Source organism: Neomonachus schauinslandi, chromosome 5 (assembly GCF_002201575.2).
Source record: "Neomonachus schauinslandi chromosome 5, ASM220157v2, whole genome shotgun sequence".
In the NCBI taxonomy this organism is placed as follows: domain Eukaryota; kingdom Metazoa; phylum Chordata; class Mammalia; order Carnivora; family Phocidae; genus Neomonachus; species Neomonachus schauinslandi.
This window is the reverse complement of record NC_058407.1, coordinates 91,730,188-91,757,743: the sequence shown is the minus strand read 5'-3', so window position 1 is coordinate 91,757,743 and position 27,556 is coordinate 91,730,188. Positions and strand designations below refer to the sequence as shown.

The 27,556-nt window shown below is 42.5% G+C and overlaps 1 protein-coding gene across 2 annotated transcripts; it reads left to right on the top strand.

Moving 5' to 3' along the window:
* The first annotated feature begins 7,036 nt into the window (after positions 1-7,036).
* Positions 7,037-22,037, top strand: DDX47 (DEAD-box helicase 47). 2 transcript variants are annotated; one of them, XM_021690551.2, is made up of 12 exons: positions 7,037-7,130; positions 7,799-7,892; positions 14,203-14,391; positions 14,641-14,712; positions 14,943-15,061; positions 15,651-15,722; positions 15,840-15,956; positions 16,487-16,633; positions 17,183-17,320; positions 19,435-19,505; positions 20,068-20,197; positions 21,538-22,037. In XM_021690551.2, the coding sequence occupies exons 1-12, from the start codon at positions 7,044-7,046 to the stop codon at positions 21,667-21,669; spliced, it is 1,368 nt and encodes a 455-aa protein (XP_021546226.1). In that variant the 5' UTR covers positions 7,037-7,043; the 3' UTR covers positions 21,670-22,037. The 2 variants fall into 2 exon arrangements, with proteins under 2 accessions (XP_021546226.1, XP_044770855.1); XM_044914920.1 differs by lacking the exon at positions 16,487-16,633 and having other exon boundaries at positions 7,041-7,130.
* The last annotated feature ends 5,519 nt before the right edge of the window (positions 22,038-27,556 follow it).

The following is a 27,556-nucleotide window of genomic DNA, read 5'->3' as shown; positions in this document are numbered from 1 at the left end:
AAGCAGAAACTCCACTGCTGCTGTCAGTAAGCTAGGACACCTCGGACGGCATCCATATGTCCGATGCAGCATCTGGACCCCAGAACCTTTGCCATGGCTGCCCCGGTAGCTGGACACCTCGGCCAATGCCAGGATCCACTTCCTTGCATCACTCTGTTCCAAACTAAGCCTTGGCACGGGTGTCTCTGTTTGGTAGAGACTAGTGCCCTAGGTGTAAGGGAGGGTGGGCGAATGAGGTTCTGGTTTCTACTTAAGGAAAAGGAATCATACCTGGGGGATCATTGGGAGTCATTGGACAGCTGTTGAAAAGATGCTGGACTATCACTGAGGATGAGAAATGTCCAGGATAGCAGCTGATGTTTGCTTTATGGTTATTTCAAGCATTTAGACATCAAACTCATTATACTTCAATTCACATGCTTCTATTTGAAAGAGCGGCTAGAAGTTGCTGTGTGTTATTATTTCATTGTGGCAACAGTACCTGGATTGCCAAAGAATTACAAAAACACCTCCATTTCTAGCAATTTTTAAAAATTGTGTATGCAGGGATGCCTGGCTGGCTCAGTCAGTAGAGCATGAGACTCTTCATCTCAGGGTTGTGAGTTCAAGCCCCACGTTGGGACCCTACTTAAAAAAAAAATTGTAAAATTGTGCATGCATTAAAAATAAAACACCTATGTAAAAAGCATAAGAAACAACCAGGAAACCAGGAAATGAGACATAGCTGCCTTTCCTTTATCACCCCCCCATAGTATGAATGAACTGACCTTGAAACTTCGGCCTTTGTGGTTCTTTACGTGAGGATTATAACATAACATTTGAATTTCCTGCTTGTTGTTGACTTTGGGTTAATTCCATTCTTTATATATTTTATTTACATCTTAGAATATTGTCTTCTGCACTGTAATTCTTAGTCTGAGGCAACAGATTTTTTTCAGTCCCGGACATAGGAATCTCTTATGGGAAAGACCCGAGGATGGTAGTAGACCAGATCGAGGGGTTCTGGCTAATGTTCAAGGGGCCAGGGGCGCCTGGGTGGCTCAGATGGTTAAGCAACTGCCTTCGGCTTGGGTCATGATCCCAGGGTCCTCGGATCGAGCCCCACATCCTGCTCATGGCTCAGCGGGGAGCCTGCTTCTTCCTCTCCCTCTGCCTCTCCCCCTGCTCATGCTCTCTCTCTCTCTCTCTCTGTATCTTTGTGTCTCAAATGAATAAATAAAATCTTTAAAAAAAATGTTCAAGGGGCCAAAGGGAAAGGTTGGCAGAGCAGTTGGTTTTACTGCCACACTGAGCGAGCCGCTCCTGGCCACCGCTTACGGGGTGGTGCCCATCATGGGAGCGGCTGCCTGCAGTCTTATTAAATTGGATTCAGAAACTCCCGTGATCCATATAATTAGTAAATAGGTAGGCTTTGGGGATTTATTCATGCTAAGCTCTCTCATAGGAGACTAATCTACAAACCAGTCTCATGTATTCATTGGGCAACTATTTGCTGAATGCTTATTCTCTGCTCGGCCCTGGGCACTGTAGCGGGACGGAACACAGTGTAGGCACTGCCCTTGTAGTGCATATAGTCTGGTGGGAAACCACACAACGAGAAAGTCCTTGTGGACTGTGGTGATAGTGATGGGAAGGGAGAAGCAGGGGGATTCAAGATACATTTAGGCATGGAGTCTGCAGGACTTGCTGATGTGAAGGCTGGAGGAAAGGAAGATGTGAGACAGGGAGGATGGAGAGGGAAGCTGGTGTGGAAGAGATACCCAGATGCCAATGTTTTAATGTTTATTGGGAGATAAGGCCAAGTTGAAATTCAAAACTAATTATCCACAGAAGAGATGCCCTTTGGGGTATGTAGACTGCCCAGGAGACAAAATAATTTGGCTTCAGCTAACTGAAAATGTTAAGGGCATATTACTTATATTTCTATCTCCCTTAGCCGTTCTAGGGATAACACATATATAATACAGTATGGTGGTAAGAGTGGGAGCTCTGGAGCCAGTCTGCTTGGGTTCAAGGCTCAGTTCCTACAATAACCATTATCTTCTGAACATGATCTCACTCCCTTTATCTGCCCACATATTTGCCTCTCTTCCAGGGTCTCCTAGCTATGTAAAGGTTCCAGTCTGTTTCTTCTTGCTCAAGCCAGACACTGGGAATCATCAACACATCCCTGGCCTGCACCTTCCACGTTAAATCATTCATGAGGATTTATCTAGCCTCTCCACACCCTTTGATTTTGTCCATTTCTCTCCACCCCCACTGCCCCTCTCTGGTCCAAAATACTATCATCTTTGGCTTGAACACCTGGTAACTGATGTTCCTGCACCCTCCCCCGACCCAATCTGTTCTGCGCTGCAGCCAACTGAGTGATCTTTTCAAATACATCTCTGCCCAAATCTCTTCAAAGCCTTCTTTTATCCTTTATATGGCCCATAGAGCCCTAGATATTCAGGTCCCTATCTATATTGCCAGCTTCATCCTAAATCACCATCTTATAATCACTATAAGCTTCATTTGATTTTTTTTTCACTGCAGGGCCTAACCTAGAAGATTCTGTGTTTAAGCCACTCCCTATTCCCCACACAGCTAGTCAATTCCATGTCTCAGTTTAAAAGTCATTTCTGCGGAGAAAACGTCCATGATTCACAGATAAAACATCCCCTTGCTTTTCTCCTTAGTACCACTCGTCTCACTTGTGATTACTTTTCTGTGTCTATCTGTTCCAGGTCACTGTGAGGATTTCTTTCTTTCTGCTTCTTATTTTTAAAGATTGATTGATTGATTGATTTTAGAGAGAGAGAGAGAGAGAACGAGCGAGCAAGGGGGAGGGGCAGAGGGAGAGGGAGAGAAAGAATCTCTAGTAGACTCCCCACTGAATGAGGAGCTGACACGGGACTCCATCCCAGGACATTGAGATCATGACCTGAGCAAAAAACAAGAGTTGACACTTAATGGACTGAGTCACCCAGGTGCCCCTCTTTCTTCTTATTTTTTAAGCAGGCTGTCTCCCCAACTGGAGCATAGGTTTCATGCTTAATTCTGGATCCTGATGCCTGGCCCAGGGTCTGACATAATGTTTGAGACTACTTGTTGAACATAAAGAAAAAAGAAACAAATACAGATTCCTCTGTATTTTAAGAAGCTTTTCAAACCAAAAGCAAAAAGAAGAAGACACCAACAAACAACTGGGACTAGTTACCTTTCTTCCTCTAGACACAGGTTGGTTACATAACTAAGTAATTTGTATGTTAACTCTCTTCCGTCTTCTGTTTTTGCCCTCATTGTAACAGTCATCTGTGTCCCTCTTCTCTTAAACATACACATTCAAAGCAGATCTTAATTCATAAGTTTAAGAGAATTTTCTGACTGATTCAATTTGCCACTGGTTCCTTCTTGATGAATACAGAACATGTTGAGAACAGAAAGGGAGCTTTCTCCACAACAGACTACAGGGAATGCAACTTCTGGGAGGATTTTCAGCAGAAACTGATCAACAACGGATTCTTGTTTGCGTCTTCCACAGAAGTCTTGCCCCTGAGTTTGGAGGCTCACACCACGTTTGGTCCAGGAGCCCTCACCGTCCTGACTTGCTCATGCCCCACAGCGGCCCAGGGTCGCTGACCTGCTGAAGGCTTCACCACGGTCCTTCCCTTAAGTGCCAAGGGCAGGAGCCACAGTGCCTGGAGCCCACCATACTTTTAGGGGCCCACAAAAAAGGTTTCAACTTCTTTTAAAATCAAAAGGAAAAAAAAAGAACTTTCACATCAAAGAAACTATTTTAATATGGTAATAATTATATGTCTGTCCTTATACTAATGCCGCCTTAAAGTATAATTTTTAGTAATTTTTTTGTGGAGAAAGGGCCCTATGAAGGCAGGCGTGCCTAGAGCCTGTGAAGAGCTTTCAGAGTAAGGTGGGGTCAGTCACTTTGCCCTCTCCTTCTGGAGCCAGTGCATTGTTTCAGCCTTGCTTCCCCCCCCCGCCACATAATTTTGAGTGTTTATTTGGATTTCCTCTCGAACCTTCCTCATTGTTCTAAAGTACAGGATATGACACCGCTCAGTTACTAGAATGACTTCTATAATATCCATGACTAGAATATAAATATCCAAATGACTCCACATCGTCAGAAACAGACAGTCCTCTCAGCTGGGGCAGGCTCTCCCCTGTGGAAGCCTCTGTGGTCCCCCTGCCGGTCTGATGTGAATCCTGTCACCAGGGTGGGTGCTGGGTGAGGCCCAAACCTTGCCGGCACACCCTGGGCCAAGGAATGGCGCCACCAGGCTGCACCACTGTGCCCTGTCCTCTCGGCATCCCTCTGCGCCTCGGGGACGCTGACACCACAGGAAGTTTTAAAAATAGCTGATGTCCGAATTATCCAAGAACAAACAGAAATGATTTTTGCTTGGCCGAAAAGGGCAGTTTATATTATAAGAGCAGTTGAGTCGTCTAAATCCGTTCCCTTTTGGAGCAGCCCCAGAAACCTCCCGTGTGATTTTCTTTTTCTTTCCTGTCACACATTTTACCAAAACCTGGGGAACTTCAGACCCCATATGATATGCAGTTTATAGTCCTTCCAACTGCTTCTGTCTGGGTCCCCTTTCCTGGCCTCTAGCTTCCCTCCTTTCTCGTTGTCAGGGCTTCTGGCTTCCCTAGGCGCTTTTCATTCCCCACTCCCCTCCTAAATGAAATCAGAAAACAAGTCGAAGGGAAGCCGCATAAGTACTGTAGCCGTTCTGTCCCTGTTCTTACAGAAAACTCTGTGTGGCAGAGGGATTCGCAGTGTGATCCGCAGGAGAAAGCTGCTGGGATCACAGAAGTCAATGTTCTCTGTGGGGAAAGTGCCAGCCGGGCCCCCGGAGGCCTGGGTTTCTACTCTTGTTTCTTGTCACCTTGCTGTGTGACATGTCTCTTTGCCCTCTGGACTCGAGTTTCTTTCTCCTTTGTCAAACGAAGAGCACAGCGTTTCCAGCAGGTCTACCAAGCACAGTACAGAAAGAGGAAGAGCCGGAGTTAGTTTGGGAGACTTTCTTCGGGATAAGTCAACTTCTCCTTATCCCAAAGAGTATTATCCGCTTTGGAGCTCACCTAGAGTGGCCTAATTCCCAGCCCTGGGAAAACAGAGAGCATGGGGTGTGTAGGGGGCTGAAGAGAGAGCTGGAGTGCCTCAGACTGTGTTGGCATGAGCACAGGCTGATGGATCCGATTTCAGGGAGACCTGTTGTCTTAATACACAGTGTGTCTTCTCTCCTTTCCTTTAACTTGGAGAAACGATATAAAAAGACCGGACGCCCTAGTGTATTCTGTAGGAGGTGATCTCAAAGCTAGAGACAACTTCACTCCCTAAGGAAACAACCAGCAAAGTTCCTTCTGGTCTGCCATCATACTTGATCCTGATGTTTTGCTGAGTTGTCATTCATCCAGGTAGCGCTGATGGAGCATCCATTTTGTCTCTGGCAGTATGCTTAGAGCTGGGGGTAAGAAGATCATCTCTTACTTCTTAGCAAGTTTCTCTTTCCATCCTTTCCTCACTACAATCTGTCAACATAAAAGAGTTAGAGTAATATTTTAAATAGGAAGATCCTGTCACTTCCCTGCTCAATACCCTTCACTGGCTTCCTTTTGTATTCAGGGTAACATCCAACCCCAAACTTTTTTTTACTGCAGGACCCCGCAGGGTCTGACCTGAGACTGCTTCTCTGACTGCATCCTACCTGTTTTTGTTGGCAACACCAATGTGATTCCTAAATCAGGGCCTTTTCTCAGCCCTGATGGTGGTGGTGAGAAGGACCTCAGGCACACTGAGTTGAGCTGACAATCCTCAGTTCAAGGCACATTGCTGTCAGAAGTCCCTTCTTTTGCTTTGTATATGTATTATGTTTTAGTCTCAGTTCCCCAATTCCCAATTTTATCCTGATTCCTCTGGCTCCACAGATAAACAATCTCAAATGTCGAAAGTGTATCGTTCTGTGTGTATGTGCTCCAGCAGAAAGTGGTATTTTGTGGGCATATATGTTAAAGGTACATGACTTATTGTATACTCTTCTCACCTGCACTAGGTTTTTGAGACCCAGCTATTTTGTTATAGGCACATTTGCTCACACTGTGAACACATTTTAACTGTCCACTCTCCCAAGAATGGATACCACTTGCCTCCAACTCCCCGCCTCCAGAATAACGATGTAGGGAACACCGTGGCACCATGTGAGAACTGCATGCTGGACCACAGGAGTGTGCTTGCTGGGCACAGGGCATGCAACACAAAATAACTTAATTTCCCTTAGTAGTGGCAGATTGTTTTCCAGAACAGCCTCATTGGCTGCACTCCCTCAAGGTCTTTGCACTTGCCATTCCTTTAGTCTGAAATATTGTTCCCTGGGTTCTTGAAGGGACTTTCTTCTTCTCATCAGGGAGGTCTTAGCTCAACTCTCACTGCTTCCCAGAGGCCTTGCCCAGTCTCACAGTTATCCCCACAACCCACTCTCCCCAGGTTACTCTCCATCATTTTTATTTCCATTTGTTACATCATAGCATTTTTCACAATTTGACATTATCTGTGATCATTTATTTATTATCTGTCTTCTCCACGACAGCAGGGGATGCTGTCTTGTTCATTAGGCATCTAGCATAGCCCTAGCATATGGTAGGCTCTAAACAAATATTATTGAATGAATGAATGAAACAAAATAAATAAATAGTATTGTGGTATCAACCTGTTCAAAGCACTATGGATAGAAAAGCAAGGGACATAACAGGTATGAGAGGTGGGGAAACTTCTTTAAAGTATCCTAAAAGACAGGTAGAAGGCCCACGTCATTGCCCCTTCTGCACTCGGCTCAGTTCTACAAGGCCACACGTTTATATCCAACCCCCGCCTTTTTTTTTTTTTTTTAACCAAGTTTCCGCTAAACCACACCCCTAGGGCCGGCAAATCCCAGCAAGCCCGCAGGGGGGCGCCCAGAACATGGTGGCCGATGAGAACTAAAACTACATTTCCCAGCATCCCGCGCGCCGCCGACCCACTTCCGGAGTGCGCGGAAGACATGGCGGCGCCCGAGGAGCACGATTCTGCGACAGAGGCTCTTCAGCCGGCGGTGCAGGAGGAGGAAACAAAAACGTTTAAAGATTTGGTGAGCGTGGGTGACGCCGGCTCTTCTTTGTACTGCAGGCACTAGGCGTAGGCAGATTCCAGTGCCTTACATCCTGGCTGGTGGTGTACAAAAGCGGCTGGGGCCTAGTTTGGGTTTCCTTCAGAATCTCCGAAGGTTGGGTTCGGACGCTGTCCCTAAGCCTCTGGGTTTGAATGGTGGGAGGGCTGCCCGTCCCTGAGAGTCCCCATTTGCAGTTTTCTCCATTTTGGTTTGGCGACGTTTGTATTTGCGGAGACTACATGCGGCACCCCGCCACCCCGCCAACATCTTGGGCTGCGGAGTAAGATGAAGGGAGTTTGGATTCTGACCCACTTACCAGGGGCACGTTGTTACCTCGTCGTGCCTCACTTTGCACATTTGTAAATTGGGGGTACTAATAAGTACTTAATAGAATTGTGAGGATTAAATGAAATAATACATGGAAAGAATTCGGCTTTATCTCTTTGAGTAGAAAGTGTTAAGTCTTGAGGTACTATCTCAGTGCTCATAACTAAAGAGCAGACCGCGTAGGCTCACAATACTTTTTGAATCAAAGGGTAAGGAATGCACAGGTCACCAGCAGGATGGCTCTGACAGTCATTTAATTAGCAGGGAGGAAAGTGTCTGTGTGTTCTTCTTTGCTAAAATTTGTTTTTCTGAATTCTAAGGGTGTGACAGATGTGCTGTGTGAAGCTTGTGACCAGTTGGGATGGACAAAGCCCACAAAGATCCAGATTGAAGCTATTCCTTTGGCCTTACAAGGTGGGTTGAAAATTAAATTAAATATGTGGCTCAATACAGGTTCATTATGAGGTTATACTCAATTAAATACTTACCATTTTTTTAAAAAAGATTATTTATTTATTTATTTGACACCAAGAGAAAGACAGAGAGAGCAGGAACACAAGGAGGGGGAGTGGGGGAGAGGGAGAAGCAGACTCCCCGCTGAGCAGGGAGCCGGAAGCGGGGCTCGATCCCAGGACCCTGGGATCATGACCTGAGCCAAAGGCAGACGCTTAACGACTGAGCCACCCAGGTGCCCAGATACTTACCATTTTTGAGAGCTATTCTTGCATACTTTGAGTGATACAAAAATATGGCCACTAAAGATACAAAATTTGTGGCTTACTGGTTTTTGAAAAAGTAATTCTCTTGTTCTACTGAGATTACTTTCTATAAGATTTGTTGTCTGCAGCAGGTGCTGACTTCAAGGAAGCACTGGATTAAAGTGTACTAGCAAGCAACTTGTTAGAAATTATGAGTCAGTAAGTGCAGATTTACATAAGGGTGCCTGGAACATTTTTTAGTATCCAGAGGAGTTGAGAGCTCTCGCTTTGTGAGACGTGTTTATCAGATTTGCAAAAGAATGGCTAACAAGTTGGTTGATGACTAGTGGGACCAGTACTAACAGGATGAACTTTCATAGGTATAGAGGTAAAGTCCTGCTCTTAGATTCCCAAAGCCCAACTTCACAGTATTAGGGTTGATAGTAAAAGAGACCTAGCAATGTTAACTGAAATTCATTAAGATCCTTAGAGAAAATGAATGTAATCTTAGCTACATTAAGATTTTTTTCCCAGAAAAAAAAATATATCAATATATCTGTACATAGAATTTAACCCCCCCAACCTGAATTCCTCTGCCACATATCCCAGGTTAAGAACTCTTGAACTAGCGGGGCGCCTGGGTGGCTCAGATGGTTAAGCGTCTGCCTTCAGCTCAGGTCATGATCCCAGGGTCCTGGGATTGAGCCCCACATAGGGCTCCTGGCTCAACAGGGAGCCTGCTTCTCTCTCTGCCTCTGCCTCTCCCCCTGCTCATGCTCTCTCTCTATCTCTGTGTCTCAAATGAATGAATAAAATCTTTAAAAAAGAAAAAAAAGAACTCTTGAACTAGCTCCAGAGAGAGAAAAAAAGTGCCTTGTACTGATTAGAACCCACCTAGAATATTATGCTTAGTTCTGGGGACCAGTTTTGAGGGACCAACTGAATGGCAGTGAATGTGGTATAATATCAAGAATACGGGTGCCTGGATGGCTAAATGGGGCACCTGGGTGGCTCATTCAGTTGAACGTAGGACTCTCGATTTTGGCTCAGGTCATGGTCTTGTCCTGGGATTGAGCCCTGTGTAGGACTCCACGCTCAGTGATTAGTCTGCTTCAAATTCTTTCTCCCTCTACCCCTCCCTGCGTGCGTGATCTCTTTCACTGTCTGTCAAATAAATAATAAAATATTAAAAAAAAAAGTCCTAAATAGTTAAAAGAGCTGAGTGCATTAGGTCTGGAGAAGAGTAGAGTTGGATGGGATATGATAATTGGCTTCAGTGATTTGAAGAGCTGTCATGTGGAAAAGTAATTAAACTTACTCTGTGAAATTCCATTTGTTCCTTCCATAAATAGTAAGTATCTAAGTGTAAGGCACCAGAAGTTAAGATTTGGCTGTCTCTAAGAACTTGGAGTCTAGTAAGGAGATAATTAAAAATCTATTACAAGATGAACAGGGGCAAAGGAAAGTTACATGCCAAGTGCACTGATGGAGGAGAATAGATTATTACTCATTGGAATGGATTAGAGAAAACTGACTTTATTTTTTGGCTGGAAAGGTTGGAAAGACATTTGAGCTGAACCTTGAAGACTGAATAGGATTTAGACATTCATGTCTGATGGGAGGGGAAGACTTTCTAGGCATAGGGAACAACATGAAAAAAAGCTAAGGAGGCTGGAAAGCACGGGCATGTGTGGAGGCCTGCAAGTACTTAACAGAATGGGGGGAAAGATTAGTAAGATCATTGGGGCCAGATTATGCCGGACTTAAATGCTGGGTAAAGGAATTTGGTCTTTGTTTCATGGGCAGTGGAGTGTCTTTGGAGATTATTTTTTTTAACAGGAGAATGAAATCCTTGGAGTTGTATTCTTGGACTGTTAATCTCATAGCTTTGTAAGGTAGTTTAGAGATGGGACTGGGGACCAATTAGGGTATTGTGGTAATTTTGGCAATAAATAAAGGGTAGGGTAGTGGTAATGAGAATGAAAAAGAGAAAATGATAGAAAAAGAATCATCATGATTTTATAACCAGTTTATTAATGGAAGACAAGGGGTGGGGAAATTGAAGATTATTGCCTGTGTGTTTAGGATATATTACTGTGTGTTTAGGACATATTACATATTAGGACATATTAGGTGTAAAAAGGAGCATAGAAGAAAAATAATTCCAGGGAAGAGGAGTTCAGTTGGAAATAATTGATTTCAGGCATCAGAGAGATAGAATTAACTAATACACAGTTGGAATCTGGGGATTAGAGCTTGCTTAAGAGGCCAGAACTGGATACAGACACCATATCCAAAGGGAAGTTGTAGCTGAAACTATGGACATGGGTGAGGTTGCCACATAAGGTCAAGAGATGGTGGAGGCTCAGTAGAGGGTTGAAAATCATGAGTACAATTTCATACAAATTAGGTGAGGGAGAGTGTTTCAGGGAGGGGATAGTAAACACTTTGAACTTGTTTAGAGAAGCTAGGATAAGGACTGCACAAGTGGGGAAGAAGTTTCAGCAGTCAGAGCTACTGGAGTTGCTTTCAAATAGCAAAAAGAAGGGTTGGTGCATTCCAGCATTTTTCTGCTTACCCTACAGCAGGTGTCGGAGGAAGGAACCCAGATTAGGTGGTGGTAATAATTCTGAAATTATTCATGTTTTCAGTAACAAGTTTGTATTGAATGCAGAGAAAATAAGAGTCAGTGAAAGATTACCAGGAACTGAGTAATGTGATTGACATAATCATCATGGAAAAAGTCTTTATTTTTATTCTTGAGTTTATCTCATTCTAATGAACAATTTATAAATGCTTAATTAAAAAAAAAACAACAACCCCTGTAGATGCTGGCCCTAAGCAAGAGATTTAAATAATCTAACAATGTTTTTCTTTTTTCTTCTATTAAAGGAACTTTAAATTTTTAGTTTGAGTACTAATGATGGTGTTAGTTTCTGAGTTACGGAGTTCTGGGCACATCCATTGTTCTTAAACCTTGTAACAGTTCTGAAAGGTAGGAATGATTATTTTATTGGTGAAATTAAAGGTCAGCAGATTAAGTACCTTGGCTAGAGTCACATAACTAATTATTGGTGGAGCTAGAATTTGAATATAGGATGTTCTAGCTGAAAAGCCTGTGTTCATGGCCATATATAACAGAGTGTTACAATGGAGAGATCAAAATCTTTTGGTGGTTTTGAGGATGCTTTTCTTCCTGTCTGTTTCATGTATTAAGTTTATTTCTAATTCAGAGATCACTCGAAGTTCTCTAGAAATTTCAGACAGTTTTTGAATGGCTGTCATATACCGAGCAGTTTGTTAGGTGTTGGCAGTGTGACCAAGGTGAATGAATTTATTCTACTCTTATGGAGTGTGTGTTCTACACAGACACTACCACTGGAAGGGCTTAAGGGTTGTGAGAGGAAGAAAGGAGATAATAGAGAAAAATTAGTCTCACAAAGTGAGTATTACTTTGAGGGGATCATAAGAGAACTGCAAGCAGTGCGGGCCTTCGCTGGTGGCAGTGGGCGTCGCTCACAGCCACGTGAATGGAGAGACTTAAGCTCCTTTACTTCCTTAAATCTTTCTTGTATACTCCTTTCTTCTGAAATTTTAAGATTTCCCCTGACAGGAAAGGAGGACAGATCCCACTCTTTTTGTTTTTTTTTCCTGTCCCAGAAGGCACATTGTACCCCTCGCAGGGAGTGCAGAATCCCCACAGAGTTGGGGAATAAAAAGCTTTGGAAGCCCTTAGCTCACAAATAGGTGGATGCTGTTGGAGTTCATTGTCACTCACCCTACGACCAAGAGGAAAATTAAAGTTAGTAAATGAGGGAGAAATTTTATCCCTATATTATCATTTGTTTTTGTGACCTTAACAAAATTAGTCCATTGTCTGGTCTGACTTACAATTTGTATCTACACCTGTACTTTTATATGGAAAACATTGATGTTACTATTAGAAGGGCAAAGGGTAGCATTCACTAGACTATGCTGTTGTTTGATCTGGCATGGCCTTTCCTAGTTTAAGTGATTAATGTCTAAGAGATGAATATTGAGAAGTCTGTTGTATTTGATATCAATCACTCTCCTTTCTTGAAGTCCTCTTTCTCCTCAATTTCAAGCCAGTATTGTCTTCTTTCTAGCTGTTCTTCCTCAGTTTCTTCTGGTTCCTTTTTCCTTGCAATGTTAAATCTATCTTCATCCTTTTTTTCTCACTCTAAAACGCTAGTAAGATTTTTCATGCAGTCCTGAAGCTTTAACAACTGTCTGCATCAGTAAATCTCAGCCAGTGCTCATCAGAATCACCTGTGGAACTTGTAAAACAATAGAGACTTCTAGACCTACTGAATCAGAATTTCTACATGTGTGACCTAGGTATACACAGATGTAAAAATCTCATAGATTATTCTAATGTGTCTGCCCTTGGGGGAGCACCACTGTTAGGATGCTCATGGCTCCCATGTCTCTGTTTCTAGTCTACACTTCTCTGCTGAGCTCCAAACAAGTATGTCCAACTGGTTTTTAGATAACTTGTTTAGAGAAGCTAGGATAAGGACTGCACAAGTGGGGAAGAAGTTTCAGCAGTCAGAGCTACTGGAGTTGCTTTCAAATAGCAAAAAGAAGGGTTGGTGCATTCCGGCATTTCTGGAAGCCCTTATCTCAATTTATGGTCTTTGAGTTTCCCAAGCTAGAAACCCATGTGTTCAGGCACGTTTCCTTGCACGACTTTCTGTATCTCACTTGTTTCTGTTCTCACTGCCTTGCCTCAGTTTGGACCACCATCATAACTCCCCTGGTATCCTCATTGAGCTCTCATTTTCCTGTGTGTTCCCCATTCTGTTTGTTTGGGTCATTTTAGGTCATAAAGAAGAGAGTCATGTTAGCTAACCTCAGGGAAAAGGAGTTTATTGTAGGGTTAATTTCTAGGTAAGGAAATCTCAGCAGTTATACAGTCAAGGAACAATGTCAGCATCAACTAGTGGAGGGCATTTTTACTAAGAAGCAGTCCCGGGGGGTGCTGTTCTAGAGCACAGCTACCTTGTGAGCTGTAGCCAGCCAGCCTAGAGATGGTGGTCTTGCTTTGGGAGTTAATTTCTAAATCTTATAGTTATGGCTTGATTGGTGATAACAAACCCCGGGGACCGCTTCTTAAGGGATTACTTATGGCATTCTTCCCTCAGAAGAAGCAGTGGAAATGGCCTGTTGTGTTGAGCTCTTTGGCTCTTTATGCCATCAGGCCTAGGGTTTCTCTTCCTAAGGAATAACATTGATCATGATGTTCCCTGCTTAAAATCCTTCAGTTCCTCCCTCTTAAAGGAAGACATCAAAACTCCCTAGCATGGGGGCGCCTGGGTGGCTCAGTCATTAAGCGTCTCCCTTCGGCTCAGGTCATGATCCCAGGGTCCTGGGATCGAGCCCCGCATCGGGCTCCCTGCTCTGCGGGAGGCCTGCTTCTCCCTCTCCCACTCCCCTTGCTTGTGTTCCCTCTCTCGCTGTTTCTCTCTCTGTCAAATAAATAAATAAAATCTTTAAAAAAAAAAACTCCCTAGCATGGCTTATGAGTTTCCTTTCTAGCCTAATTCTTCTCCCTTTCCCCTCCTTAACACTTCTGTGTTCCGGCCACATTGTACTTCTCATTCTCCCTGCACATGCGGTGTTCTTTAAAGCCTCCATCCTCTGTCCTCATATAGGAATGTCCTTCCTTTCTTTCTTTACTTCCAGGTTTAATTTACCCATCACCTCTGTTAGCCTTTCCTGACTCCTGTGGGCAGTAAGTTACTCCTTCTTTTGTGATTCTCATTGTATTTTGGAGGGGCCTATTTAAAGTCCTTAGCACATTCCGTCTTTGTGTATGTCACCCCCAGATTTTGAGCTTATCTAGGACGAGACCATGTCTTCTGTCTATTCAGCCTTCCTCTCCCTCCAGTTCATCAAATGTTTATTCATTGTCTCCTTTGTGCCCACATTGGGTCATTGTAGAAAATATGGAAATAATGTAGAGAGCATTTCTTTGCTTTTAGATGTTTTATTTTTCCTCCTAGGTCGTGATATCATCGGGCTGGCAGAAACTGGCTCTGGAAAAACAGGGGCCTTTGCTTTGCCCATTCTGAATGCCCTGCTGGAGACGCCCCAGCGTTTGTTTGCCTTAGTTCTCACGCCCACTCGAGAGTTGGCCTTTCAGATCTCAGAGCAGTTTGAAGCCCTGGGGTCTTCTATTGGTGTGCAAAGTGGTAAGTATCTGAGAGGAAAAGAATCACAGCGTTTCTTCACAAGTTGAGAATGAGTATAAAAGGAGAATAGAAGAAAGTATTATCAACATGAGTTCATTAACCTTAAGAGCCAATTTGGTATTTTAGCTTTGGGGAATGTTGTACAGGAAGAAAAATTTAAGTAGAAATCTAGCACTGGCTTTAAAAGATGTTCAGTGAACTATGGAAAAAATAAAGCCTCTCTCTTCTATATTCTTTTTATTTCTCTAGCTGTGATTGTAGGTGGAATTGATTCAATGTCCCAATCTCTGGCCCTGGCGAAAAAACCACACATAATAATAGGTGAGTAATTGACAAAGGTAAAAGGCACTGGTGATGATGAATTGAAGAAAATTGACTGATGTTGGGTGTAACTTATTTGTGTGGGAAGACTTTGAAGAAAGGATTTTTGTAACCCTGTTTAATTTTTTTAATTTCTCAAATTTGGGGGTTGGGGGAGGTGGGATGGTTGGTAACTTTCTTTTTTGTCCTTGTTCTTAAACATTGTCTTTCTCCTCAACCTTTCTTGATAGCAACTCCTGGTCGATTGATTGACCACTTGGAAAATACAAAAGGTTTCAACTTAAGAGCTCTCAAATACTTGGTCATGGATGAAGCAGACCGAATATTGAATATGGATTTTGAGACAGAAGTGAGCATTCGGTTTCTTTCCTCCTCTTAGGGCATCTCAGGTGCCCTGTTTCAAAATTTGGTTCATTGCACACCTGCTTTATGTGGAGCCCTGTATCATCATTGGTTAATTTAAATATCTGTGCTGCCTTTTCTCATTCTTGGTGCTCTTCATATTGTCAGTGCCTCTTTAGAATGTAGTTTGACTTTGATTTCAGACATGAGAAGTTTCAGCCAGATTTCCTTTCCATTTCGTTTGATTTATAGACTCTTTCATAGACTTTGAAATATCTTTATTTTTCTGTCATTTTAGCTGACCCACTCATCATAGCTTACTTAGTTGATGAACACTTTTCTTGACTTTTCTCTTAGATTAGCTTGACTCTGATTTAAACTTCTTTTCTCTGAATGGCATTTTTTAAAATAGCATCTGGTATGGTATCAAAAAGTAAGTACTCAGTAAATTTTAGCTGAATTGAATTGAATTTTTGAGTCCCCAGATTCCCACAGTGATACTTGTAGTTTTTTTACTCTCTCTCTCCTTCACAAAGAGTATTTGCAAGTGTCCAGTCTAAATGTTATATTGGTATCCTTTCTTCTTTGTGCCTTAGGTTGACAAGATCCTCAAAGTGATTCCCCGAGATCGGAAAACATTTCTCTTTTCTGCCACCATGACCAAGAAGGTGAAATTTTCTAGGACTTACGTTTTTTTCTTTATTAAGTGATAAATAAAAACAATAGCAATAATAAAAATAGAGCATTTAAGAATCAGTGTACTACTCCAAGTTTTCTTTCTGTAGGTGCAAAAACTTCAGCGAGCAGCACTGAAGAATCCTGTGAAATGCGCTGTTTCCTCCAAATACCAGACAGTTGAGAAATTACAGCAATATTATCTTTTTATTCCGTCTAAATTCAAGGTAAAGTGTTTACTTTGATCATTCCTGCCTCTCCCTCTCCTTCCTAAGCAAAGCACCTGAAAGTGTGTCCACTTTTGATTAGCTAAGAGCTGTGCTCCTGTTCGTTTTAGAGCGCTTACTGTGCTTATATTTATCACTGATAAAGTCAAACATTCTGGGAATTCATAGCATGCTAAACCACAATAATGATGTAATTCTTTTCCAGCCCCATTCTTGAAGTAGCTTTTTTTTGTTCTACTAATTATGTGGCTTCTTTTTTATAGGCAGCGGCCCTAGTTTTGTGCTTTGATGTAGGAACTTTTCCTGGTTGCTCACTACAAGGAGTTGTGTTTGACTTTAGGCTGTATGTGAGATGCATCGTTCACAGACATGATAATGCTGCTTTCAGGAATGCAAAACTGGCAGCTGGAGTCTGGAAAATTGAGAAGCAACTATATATAGGCTTAGTCTTTTACATAATTTCTATGCCCAGGACTCCAGTCTTTTCTTCTAGGTTCATTTACTTACATTGTTTTGGGTTTGTAACTTAGGATACCTACCTGGTTTATATTCTAAATGAATTGGCTGGAAACTCCTTTATGATATTCTGCAGCACCTGTAACAATACTCAGAGAACAGCTTTGCTACTCCGAAATCTTGGATTCACTGCCATCCCCCTCCATGGACAGATGAGTCAGGTAAAGATTCTTTGGTGTCATTAGTAGTGAGCTGGTGGCATGAGAAGGGTAAACTTTATAACAGTAGATCCATACAAAAACAACATGAGACATTAATGTATCTTCCCAGAATTATTCAGATTTTATGGGCTTTAAAGTGTTGCTCTGGATGCCTCCTTCCTTCCATGATAGCGAGAGGCTCAAATTGGACTATTCCATAGTTATTTATCTGGTATGGAAGCTCTTGAGTTGATTTATTCAGCCGTATAGTGGTAATAGTGATTCTTTGGTCTCAAAAGATTTTTAATAAATTATTTTTCAACTCTCTGTCATGTTAAATCATCCTTATTTCATGTTAGTATTTTCTAGCCTTAGTCTTAAATATTTTTTGTGTTGCTTCCATGTTTCCTTTTGACCTGTGAAGTCCAGTCTGGATTTAGGGGGAAATATCCTTTTGAAAATTTCTGTCTCTGTTCTTAATTTAGTGTGTTTATCAAGATAGATACTGAATTCTAAGATTCCTTAGCTTTCCAAGATTAAAATTTTTTCCATTTCTTTTCATCATCTCAGAGCAAACGCCTAGGATCCCTTAATAAATTTAAGGCAAAGGCTCGTTCTATTCTTCTAGCAACTGATGTTGCAAGCCGAGGTTTGGACATACCTCATGTGGATGTAGTTGTTAACTTTGACATTCCTACCCATTCCAAGGTGAGTCCTGTCGCTGACCTGACTTTCTAGTCCCAAAGTATATTTCTTTCTTTTTTTAAAATTGAGGTATAATTGACATTAGTTTGAGTTGTACCACGTAATGATATGGTATTTGCATATATCATGAAGTGATTGCCACAAGTCTAGTTAACATCTGTCACCATACATGGTTACGGATTTTTTTTCCTTGGGATGAGAACTTTTAAACTGTACTCTCTTAGCAGCATTCAGATGTGTGATACGGTATTATTAACTGTAGTCGCCAAGCTGTACGTTACAGCCCCATGACTGACTTATTTTGTAACTCGAAGTTTGTGCTTTTTGACCCCTTTAACCCAGTTTATCCACAACCCCCATTATTCCCACCCTTGGCAGCCACCAGATCTGTCATCTGTCCTCATGAGCTCAGTTTGTTGTTGTTGTTTTCTTTTTAGATTGCACATATAAGTTAGCTCATACAATATTTGTCTTTCTCGGACTTATTTCACTTAGCATAATGTCCTTAAAGTCAATGTCTATTGTTGCAGATGGCAAGATTCAATTCTTTTTTATGGCTGAATAATATTCCATTGTATCCAAAGTGCATTTCTTTCTTTCTTTTTTTTTTAAAGATTTTATTTATTTATTTGACAGAGAGAGACACAGCGAGAGAGGGAACACAAGCAGGGGAGTGGGAGAGGGAGAAGCAGCTTCCTGCTGAGCAGGGAGCCCGATGCGGGGCTCGATCCCAGGACTCTGGGATCATGACCTGAGCCGAAGGCAGACGCTTAACGACTGAGCCACCCAGGCGCCCCTCTTTCTTTTTTTTTTAAAAGATTTATTTATTTATTTATTTGAGAGAGAGTGAGTTGAGTGGTGGGAGGAGCAGAGGCAGAGGGAGAAGCAGACTTCCCCCGCTGAGCAGGGAGCCTGGTGTGAGGCTGGATCCCTGTACTCTGGGATTATGACCTGAGCCGAAGGCAGACACTTAACCAACTGAGCCACCCAGGCGTCCCCAAAGTGTATTTCTTAATGGAATGTTTTCTGTCCCTCCTTAGTCGCAATGTCGTTTTATTTATTTATTTATTTTGTCCTCAACTAGTTAAGTATCAAAAACTAGGAAAGCTCTTGATTTATTCATTCTCTTTATCTTGCATGTGCTTGAAGATGTGATATTAATAAACGTGAAAGAAAGTAGCCAAAGAGAGGTATTGGGTGCTTACAGCCAGAGGGGTAGGTGCAGCATATGCTGATCTTTGTCAGTCTCATTTCTTCGGAATGGTAAGCTTGTAGTTCTTAGTGTATCTCAGGGTTTCTCAGCTTTGGCACCATTAACGTTTTGGGCGAGCAGATTCTTTGCTGTGGAGCTGTCCTTTGCATTGTAGGATGCTTAGCTGCATTCCTGGCCTCTACACACAGGTGACATTGTGACAACCAGATATGCTTTTTGACATTTCCAAATATTCCCTGGTGAGGACAGAATTGCCCCCAAAGCAACTAATACCTGTTGGCTTTGTGTTTAACTGCTGTCTCATTTGATTTTGACAATGACTCTGAGTTTGGGCATGCATTTCTATCCTGTTTTATAGAGAGAAACCAATTCAGAGAGACTGTGTGACTTGGAGACAGTGGTGTAGCTGGTAGGTGGTAAGACCAGAACCATATCTAGGTCTGCCTCTAGATCCAGTGCTGTTTTCCTCTAGACCATGTGGATACGCTTTAGATTTGTCTTTCTGTAAAAGAAAAGAAAAAAGAGTCAGTTTAGTGCTGCAAGGAGAATAAAAAAGAGGAAATAGGGGCACCTCGGTGGCTCAGTGGGTTAAGCATCTGCCTTCGGCATGGGTCATGATCCCACAGTCCTGGGATCGAGCCCCATGTTGGGCTCACTGCTCAGCGGGGAGCCTGCTTCTCCTTCCTCCTGCTCATGGCTTGCTCTCTCTCTCTCAAATAAATAATAAATAAAATCTTAAAAAAAAAAAAAAAAGAGGAAGTAGATTTATCTCAATCTATTGCCCAATCCATTTTTCCATGTTTCAACACAAGTCTATTTTCTTTCAGAGATTTGCGGTAAAACTCTACGTTCATAGTTTTTTGTTTATATTTTATGTAACTCACATTTACACTTTTTGTTTCAGGATTATATCCATCGAGTAGGTCGAACTGCTCGAGCTGGACGTTCGGGAAAGGCTATCACCTTTGTCACACAGTAAGTGAATTGACTTCAGGGGCAGAACAATGGAGAGAAAAGAGCAGAGCTTTGGAGCCGACTGACTCGGCTCCTGACTTTGCCATTTACTCTAATCGTCCCTTAACCTCCCTCATGCTGTTTTCATCATTTGTAAAATGGAAATAATACCTACCTAGCAGGGTCTTAATGAGGGTTGGTGATACACATGTAGAAGATCTAGTATGGTGTTTGGCACACAGAAGCACACAGAGAAACCCCTGCTGTTTTTTTCAGCTGCTGAAGCTGGAGCGCAGTGACCTTTCCCTCAACTCAAAGTATTAGAATAATTATTTTGGTTTTGTTTCTAAAAGGAACAAATTTTTATGTAGCCAGGGTTTTTCTGGGAGTAAAGAATACATTGGCCAGTTTCTAGTGGACTGTACAGAAGATGGCATGTAATCAGTATTCCGAAGAGGAATAATGGGTTTGGTAGTGTTTAAAACTGGCCTTTGTTGTATCATATCACATAATGTATACTTTTGGAATGGACAGACATTTGCATTGTCAGCCAACCAAAGCCATGCCAATTTTCCTTCCTCAGGTATGATGTGGAACTCTTCCAGCGCATAGAACACTTAATTGGGAAGAAATTGCCTGTGTTTCCAACACAGGATGATGAGGTTATGATGCTGACAGAACGTGTGACCGAAGCCCAGAGATTTGCTCGCATGGTATGCAACTTATTTTCTCACCAACTTAAATGCAAACAGTGTTAGCTGTGTGCTAGACGCTGTTGTATGAATCCTCCTAACAAACCACGGAACTCAGTATTATTTTAATCCAATTTTAAGATGAGCATACTAAGGTATAGAGATGGTAGGTAATTTGAATAGGGGTTTGGACTCAGTATGACCACAGTGACCACATGCTCAGCCTCTCTTCCGTGTTTCACATGTAGCAAGAAAACCTTTGGATTTGAGATCAGAAGACCCAGCTGTGAATAGGACATTGTGGTTTTGGACAGTGCATCTAACCTTTCAGAATCAGTTCCTCACCTGAAAAATTGGGAATAATAATTACCTTGATACTGTACAAGGGTTTTTTTTGGCACCAGATAAGCTAACGTGAGCTGCATAGTTACTAACAGTAAGTAGCAGTAATAATAGTGGTGGGGATATACGGGAAGATTCTAAAGGAGAATCCTAGCAAGTACTGTCTGCTGCCTGTAGTTCTAGTTTGAGAGATAAGGCAACTGAGTAGCCGATGTGTGGACTTGTTTTTGTTTTCCTGCTCACATGGAATTCTTTGGTATTTTGGTTTATAAAAGTATTATATGTACATTGGAAAAAATTTCAGAAAATACAGAAAAGATTAAAATAGCAAAGGAAACATAAGCCATCCCGCACAGAGAACATTTGGCTATTGATAAGATTTGGCTGTTGATAACATTTGGCTAATTTTCCTTTTTTAGCCATACTTAGATTTTTCTCTAATTGTATATGATTAACGTTTTTCTGTTTTAACAAATAGAGAGCCATGTGATCACTTCTTAATGGCTACAGAGAATTCCATTATGAATATCTAACACGACTTTTATTGGTGCATGTTTATGCTTTTTCACATGTTTTGTACTTTAAGTGGTACCATGTTGGACATCCTAATATGTATAGCTTTGCATACTTGCTTCTTTTGAATAAGTTCTTAGAAGTAGAATTAATTGTTGGGCCGAATTAATTGTTGGGCATTCATAGAGAATGCCAGATTTCCCGCCCCTCCCCCCTGAAAAGCTGTAGCAGTTTAAACTGTCAGTGACAGTACATGTGGATGTCCCCACACCTTGACCAATAAGAGGTATTACCATTCTCTTAAATCTTTGCTACCATGTGAAAATAATAGCTTATTGTTTTAATTTTCATGTAAACATTTTTGTGTATTGGGATTTTGGTCTTATCCCTTTGCGAATGTGAGGTGTTAGGGAGTTACTTAGTGTTTGATTTTAGGGAGAGGAGACCAGGATGTGTTACCCTCTGTGACAGTAACTTTCACTCCCATCCTTTCTCTTTTCTTGCAGGAGTTAAGGGAGCACGGGGAAAAGAAGAAACGCACGCGGGAGGACGCTGGGGACAACGATGACACGGAGGGTGCTATGGGTGTCAGGAACAAGGTGGCTGGAGGAAGAATGAAGAAACGGAAAGGCCGTTAATTTCTCTTACGAAGACTCGACTTCAGCCTTCTGTTCCATAAAAGGGGATTGTAGGAAAGAATGCCTCACCTGTCAGACCGGAATCTGTCAGAATCATGTCCAGAACCTCCTCTCAGTACTCGTTCCCCTTCTGTAGAGCACCATGACTGCAGACTGGCTTTTCCAGCGCTGAGGTCAGCTTTGGGTCCTTGGAAACGACCTGAGTAGGATGTGCTCTTCTTTCACTTCACATAGACCTTTTACTCTTTCAGCTGAAAGTCAAGGACTAGGTTGATGAAACGCTGGACCTGTTACTGTAAAGGGAAGCTCCTACGTCTGTAAAATGGTGATACTTTAAGCAATCTCAGCTTGTGCTTCATTAGACCTAATGTGGAATAATAAATTTAAATATTATTTTTAAAAGATTCAGACTCCTTGAAGACCTTTATAGGTTGAGGGACTTTAGAGATTTAAGTAAGATCTTGCTAATAGGTAAGAAACTGGGAGTGACAGTTATGTGGCAGATTCATTGCTCATCCATAATTAAGATAAACATTATTTATGATTTAAAAAAATCCACAAAGGGGGCGCCTGGGTGGCCCAGTCAGTTGAGCAACTGCCTTCGGCTCAGGTCATGATCATGGAGTCCCAGATTGAATCCCGCATCGAGCTCCCTGCTCAGCGGGGAGTCTGCTTCTCCCTCTGACCCTCCCCCACTCATGTGCTCTCTCTCTCATTCTCTCTCAAATAAATAAATAAAATCTTTAAAAAAAAAAAGATCCACAAAGGAACAAGATGGATGGCTTTGAAAGGGAAGTCCTGCTTTAAAGGAGGTTGTGTTTTTTTGGTGATGGACCAAAGTCCGTAAGTAAGACTGCAGATTCTGTTAGATCACTAAATAGATTCACTTCCCTGGCTTCTTGGATTAAACACTTGGATAGGAAGACTGGTTTCTTATATAGACTCTTATCCCCACGTAACTAGAGTTAAGATCAAGAAGCATCAAAAATAAGGGTAATTCCAAGACCCAATTTCACCCCCTTGTCATCGATGCTCATTGGCTAATACCCTTTCTTTTGTCTCCATCTACTGGGTGATGTAACTCAGGAGAAGTAAATCTGGGCCATCAGCTCCTGGAGAGAAAATAGACCGTGGCTCTTTAGGGACTGGGTGGGATAGGGGAGAGTTGATAGAATGCAGAAACAACTGTGAGCTTCATGGTTGTGAACAGTCTTGTGCTCTTTTAACTCAGAAGATGCCTAATCATTTTTGTCAAATGTAACAATTTTATTAGAAGAGGATGTGTCTGGAGTGGCAGAACCAGGGTGAAGAGGTTCCAGTGATTTAAGATTGATAATGAGTTTTGGCAGAAGAGAAACTTTCCATATATATTTTAGTGAAAAGTACGTGTTTCAATGATTGTGTTTCTTAGAGTCAAAGTGGTGAGAAGTGAAAAGTAGACATCAGTAAAATTCTCTGTGGTAGTCAGGTGTGGACTGTTGATTGCAGGAAGATCTTTATAAACATAGGTGGTGGGGTACATTCTGCCACAAATACATCCAAGAGGAATGCCTATGGGTAAGAAGGCATTTATAATTAATTGAAATCTAAACACATGGCTTATTTTGTTGTTTAGTTTGTTCCACATTTCATTGCTCCTCGTTATGGTGCATTTGAGCGAAGGTTAAGTTAGAGAAGTCAGAAGTCAGTAAGAAAGAAGGAAAGGAGAAAAAGGATAGAAAAGGAGAGGCAAGTAGTTGAGTGGAGCTGTAGTTGTGACTGTTTATTTTGAGTTGTGTGTACCACTGGAGGCTGATTCTTCCTGAATGTTGTATTTTTCTGATGGGACTCTCCAGGGTGGCTCAGGATAATAGCAACTCTCTCTCTCTCTCTCTCTGAGCCTTTGGGTAAAAGTGAATAGATGGTTGCTGTTTCAGTTCATTGGAGGACTTCAGAAGCAAGCTGGCATTGAATTGGGTGGTGGGTGGTGGGTAAGGAAGAGAGACTGGAATTATCCTGAAGGAGTCTGAAGTTTCTAAATAGGTAGGGATCTCTCACATAGGATCCGTAGACACCTGAAGGTATGCATATTTCTGGGGAGACCAAAGGGGTTAAAAACTGTTCTAAAGCTTAGCTGTTGTCTCTAAAGTATATACGTAATTATGCTTTGCTAGGATGGGACAATAGGCCACTCAGTGAAGAAATGTGAATGATTTGTCTTTGGGCATATTAGGAGGTCCAGACCATAAGCTATGGTCCCACACAGGATGAGTAAAGATGTTACTGCGAAGGATAGGAGGCACAGAAATAAATAAATGTGATCTGTTAGTGAATAAGGACAGAGCTGTGGGTTTGTACCATTAATCGGATCTGTTCTTGTTCCCTTAGCCTCTGAGGCAAGGTTGCAAGGTCTTGCTGTTAAAACCCTCATCGAGGTGTGTGTTAGTTTTCTAGGACTGCTGTAACGAAGTACTACACGTTGGGAGGCTTGAAACAAACTTACTGGGTCACGGTTCTGGAAGCTGGAAGTCCGATGAAGGTGTCAGCAGGGCCTTGTGCCTTCTGACACCTCAAGAGAAGACCCCTTCCTTGCCTCTTCCCAGCTTCTGGTGGCTGCCAGCAATCTTGGTGGTCCTTGGCTTGTGGCTGTGTAGCTAATCTGTGCCTTCATCTGTATATAACCTTCCTCATGTGTCCTGTCTCCACATGGTCTTCCTCTGAGGGTACCAGCCATTGGGCGTAGGGTGTATGCTAATCCAGTATGACCTCATCTTAACTAATTATATCTGCGAAGACCCTATTTCCAAATAAGGTCACGTTCTGGAGTTCCAGGTAGACGTGAATTTTGGGGGGAGATTATTCAATCCAGTATGGACCTATCTTTTTGGACTGCTATGTTGTTTGGGGTTTAAGACTATATGGTGGAATAGAAGTGGTAGATAGAGTTGATGACGAAGTGGAGAAAAGACAGAAGATAGGGCTTCAGAAATGGTTAAGATGGGTGGAGGCAGAGAAGTTTAAAATGAGGGGTGCCTGTCTGGCTCAGTTGGTAGAGCACGTGACTCCTAATCTTGGGGTGGTAAGTTCGAACCCCATGTTGGGTATAGAGATGACTTAAAATCTTACAAAAATAAGTTGAAGATGATATTCTCTTAAATGAAATGTAAATTATCTTTGCAGTCAAGGTATCAAAGGCTCTAGTTTCAGGAATGGGGAGGGTGTTTCTGACCTTTCTGTTTCCTTCTTGGTGTAATTCCTTAGTTCTGCTTTCCTGATTTAAGAAACAGAGCCTTCAGCCTGGGTGGCTCAGTCAGTTGAGTGTCCAGCTCTTGATTTTGGCTCACGTCATGATCTCATGCTCACAAGATCAAGCCCTGTGTCGGGCTCCATGCTGGAGTGTGGGGCCTGCTTAAGAGTCTCTCTCTCCCTCTGCCACCCTCCCCATCTCATTGTCTCTCTCTCTCTCCAAAAAAAAAAAAAGAAACAGCTTCAAAATAACCAACCAACCTCACCCCCTCCCCCAATTGCAAACAATTCCCACAGCTAACTTGTATGACTTCATAAAGGAAGTAGCTTACAATGTAAGCTGTAAGTCATGTAATGCTGGCCCAGAGATTTTCCCCCTATTTCTCATCTGAATCATGAAGCCACTTTATATAGTATTCATTGTATCATGGCTTCATGATACTAGCTAGTTTCGTTTTATTTTCTCTGTCTAGAGCTGAAGTGAGATGAGGAAAATACCTCTACCTTATGAAGGGGTCCAAGGATCCCTGTGATAGAGTTTTAGTTGGGTTGGCTATTCCAGACTTAAAGCAGGCCCAGAATTCCATGCACTCTGGAACTTAAGGGTACTTGGAGGGGATTCTAGTGGTTGCCAGGAGGGGTCTAGACTCAACTAGCTTATCATGATGATTATTTTTTTTTAAGGATTTATTTACTTGAGAGAGAGCACAGAGGGAGAGGAGCAGGAGAGAGAAGCAGACTCCCCGCTGAGTAGGGAGCCCAACAAGGGCTTGATCCCAGGACCCCAAGATCATGACCTGAGCGGAAGGCAGACTTTTATTTATTTTTTTGAAGATTTTATTTATTTATTTGACAGAGACAGCGACAGCAGGAACACAGGCGGGAGTGGGAGAGGGAGAAGCAGGCTTCCGCTGAGCAGGGAGCCCGATGTGGGACTCGATCCCAGGACTCTGGGATCATGACCCGAGCCGAAGCAGACGCTTAATGACTGAGCCACCCAGGCACCCCTGATACTGATCTTTATTTTTTATATATATATATTTTTTAAAGATTTTATTTTATTTATTTGACAGAGAGAAGCACAGCAAGAGAGGGAACACAAGCAGGGGGAGTGGGAGAGGGAGAAGCAGGCTTCCCGCCAAGCAGGGAGCCCGATGTGGGGCTCAATCCCAGGACCCTGAGATCATGACCTGAGCCGAAGGCAGACGCTTAACGACTGAGCCACCCAGGTGCCCTAAAGGCAGACTTTTAACCAACTGAGCCACCCAGGCGCCCTGGTTATTCTTTCTTAGTCCCTTAAAAATGTGATGAATATCCTAGAACTTGGCTGACTATAAAAACATCTGGCTTATAGCCAAAGTGTTTTCCAGGTAGCTTCCTACCTGCAGATACCCAAAAATCTAAATCAGGGGTGCCTGGGTGGCTCAGTCAGTTAAGTGTCTGCCTTCGGCTCAGGTCATGATTCCAGGGTCCTGGGATCAAGCCCCCCATCAAGCTCCCTGCTCACAGGGAGCCTGCTTCTCCCTCTCCTGCCTGGTTACCCCCCTTGCTTGTGCAGAGAGCACAAGCTCTCTCTTTCTGTCAAATAAATAAAATCTTAAAAAAAAAATCTAAATCAGAGACTATCTACCCCAACTCCCTCAAAGCCTGGGAAAGGAGACCAGAAAGAACCACAAGCTGGGGCATTGGTCACAGAAAATGAAGGCATCCAAGTTACCAAAAGCAGGTAACAATAACTTCAAGAAAGTATGTTCCGAGAACTTGAATACAAATTCAGGGAATATACAAGAAGTTTTAATCCACATAGTTCTTAAGGTGAAATCTTGGCTCAGGGCAGATAATAAGTCAGGGTGTGAGTCATCTCTCTTCAGTTGGAATGACAAGAGACCCAGACCTTGGCACTAGAGATTCAAGGGTTATCCACACCCACATTCCTTTTCATGCCTCACCTGTCCCAGGTATGCACTAAAACTCCAGCTAAAAATAACTACAGAAACTCGATCTCTGGGAAATAGCACTGAACAGTCTAACCTTAAAGTCAAGAGCTGGTTTGTGCCAAAAAGAAGAGAGACAGGAAGAAAATGGGCTCATGTGGGACCATGTAATCTCTAGGATGTGGGCCCTGATGTCTGTTTTTATTCTTGGAAGTTTTAATCTGCTCACAGCCATCCCTCCACCTGATACCTCCGTTAACCTGCGGATGCCATCTAGGGGCTGACAGAAACCAGAAGGATGGGGGAATGCAATGGAGTGTGGCAAAATGTTAGTCAAGAGACCTGTTGACTTGCTGTGTGACCTCGTGGGCGTTACTGAATCTTGATTTCTCTCATTTGTTAATATGGAAATAAGAGAATCTATCCCATCTGCCTCCCAGAGTCTTGCACCTAGTTTTTGTTTTGCATCTTTAAATTCTGTCATCGCCCTCCCTTCCAGTATCTGCTATATCCTATCTCCTGTGCCTGGTACCAGGAAGACAGTTCTGAAAAAAAGTTAGATGCTCCCTTTGCTGAACTCAGCCTTAGGTGAATGCAGTCTTAGCAATGTACTGTGATTATGCTTGCCTAGAGGGCAGGGACTGTGGCTTATTCATGGATGCAATTTTAACAACTTGTAGGGCCCAGCACACAGCAAATGTTCAATATCTGTCATTTTCTGGAACATA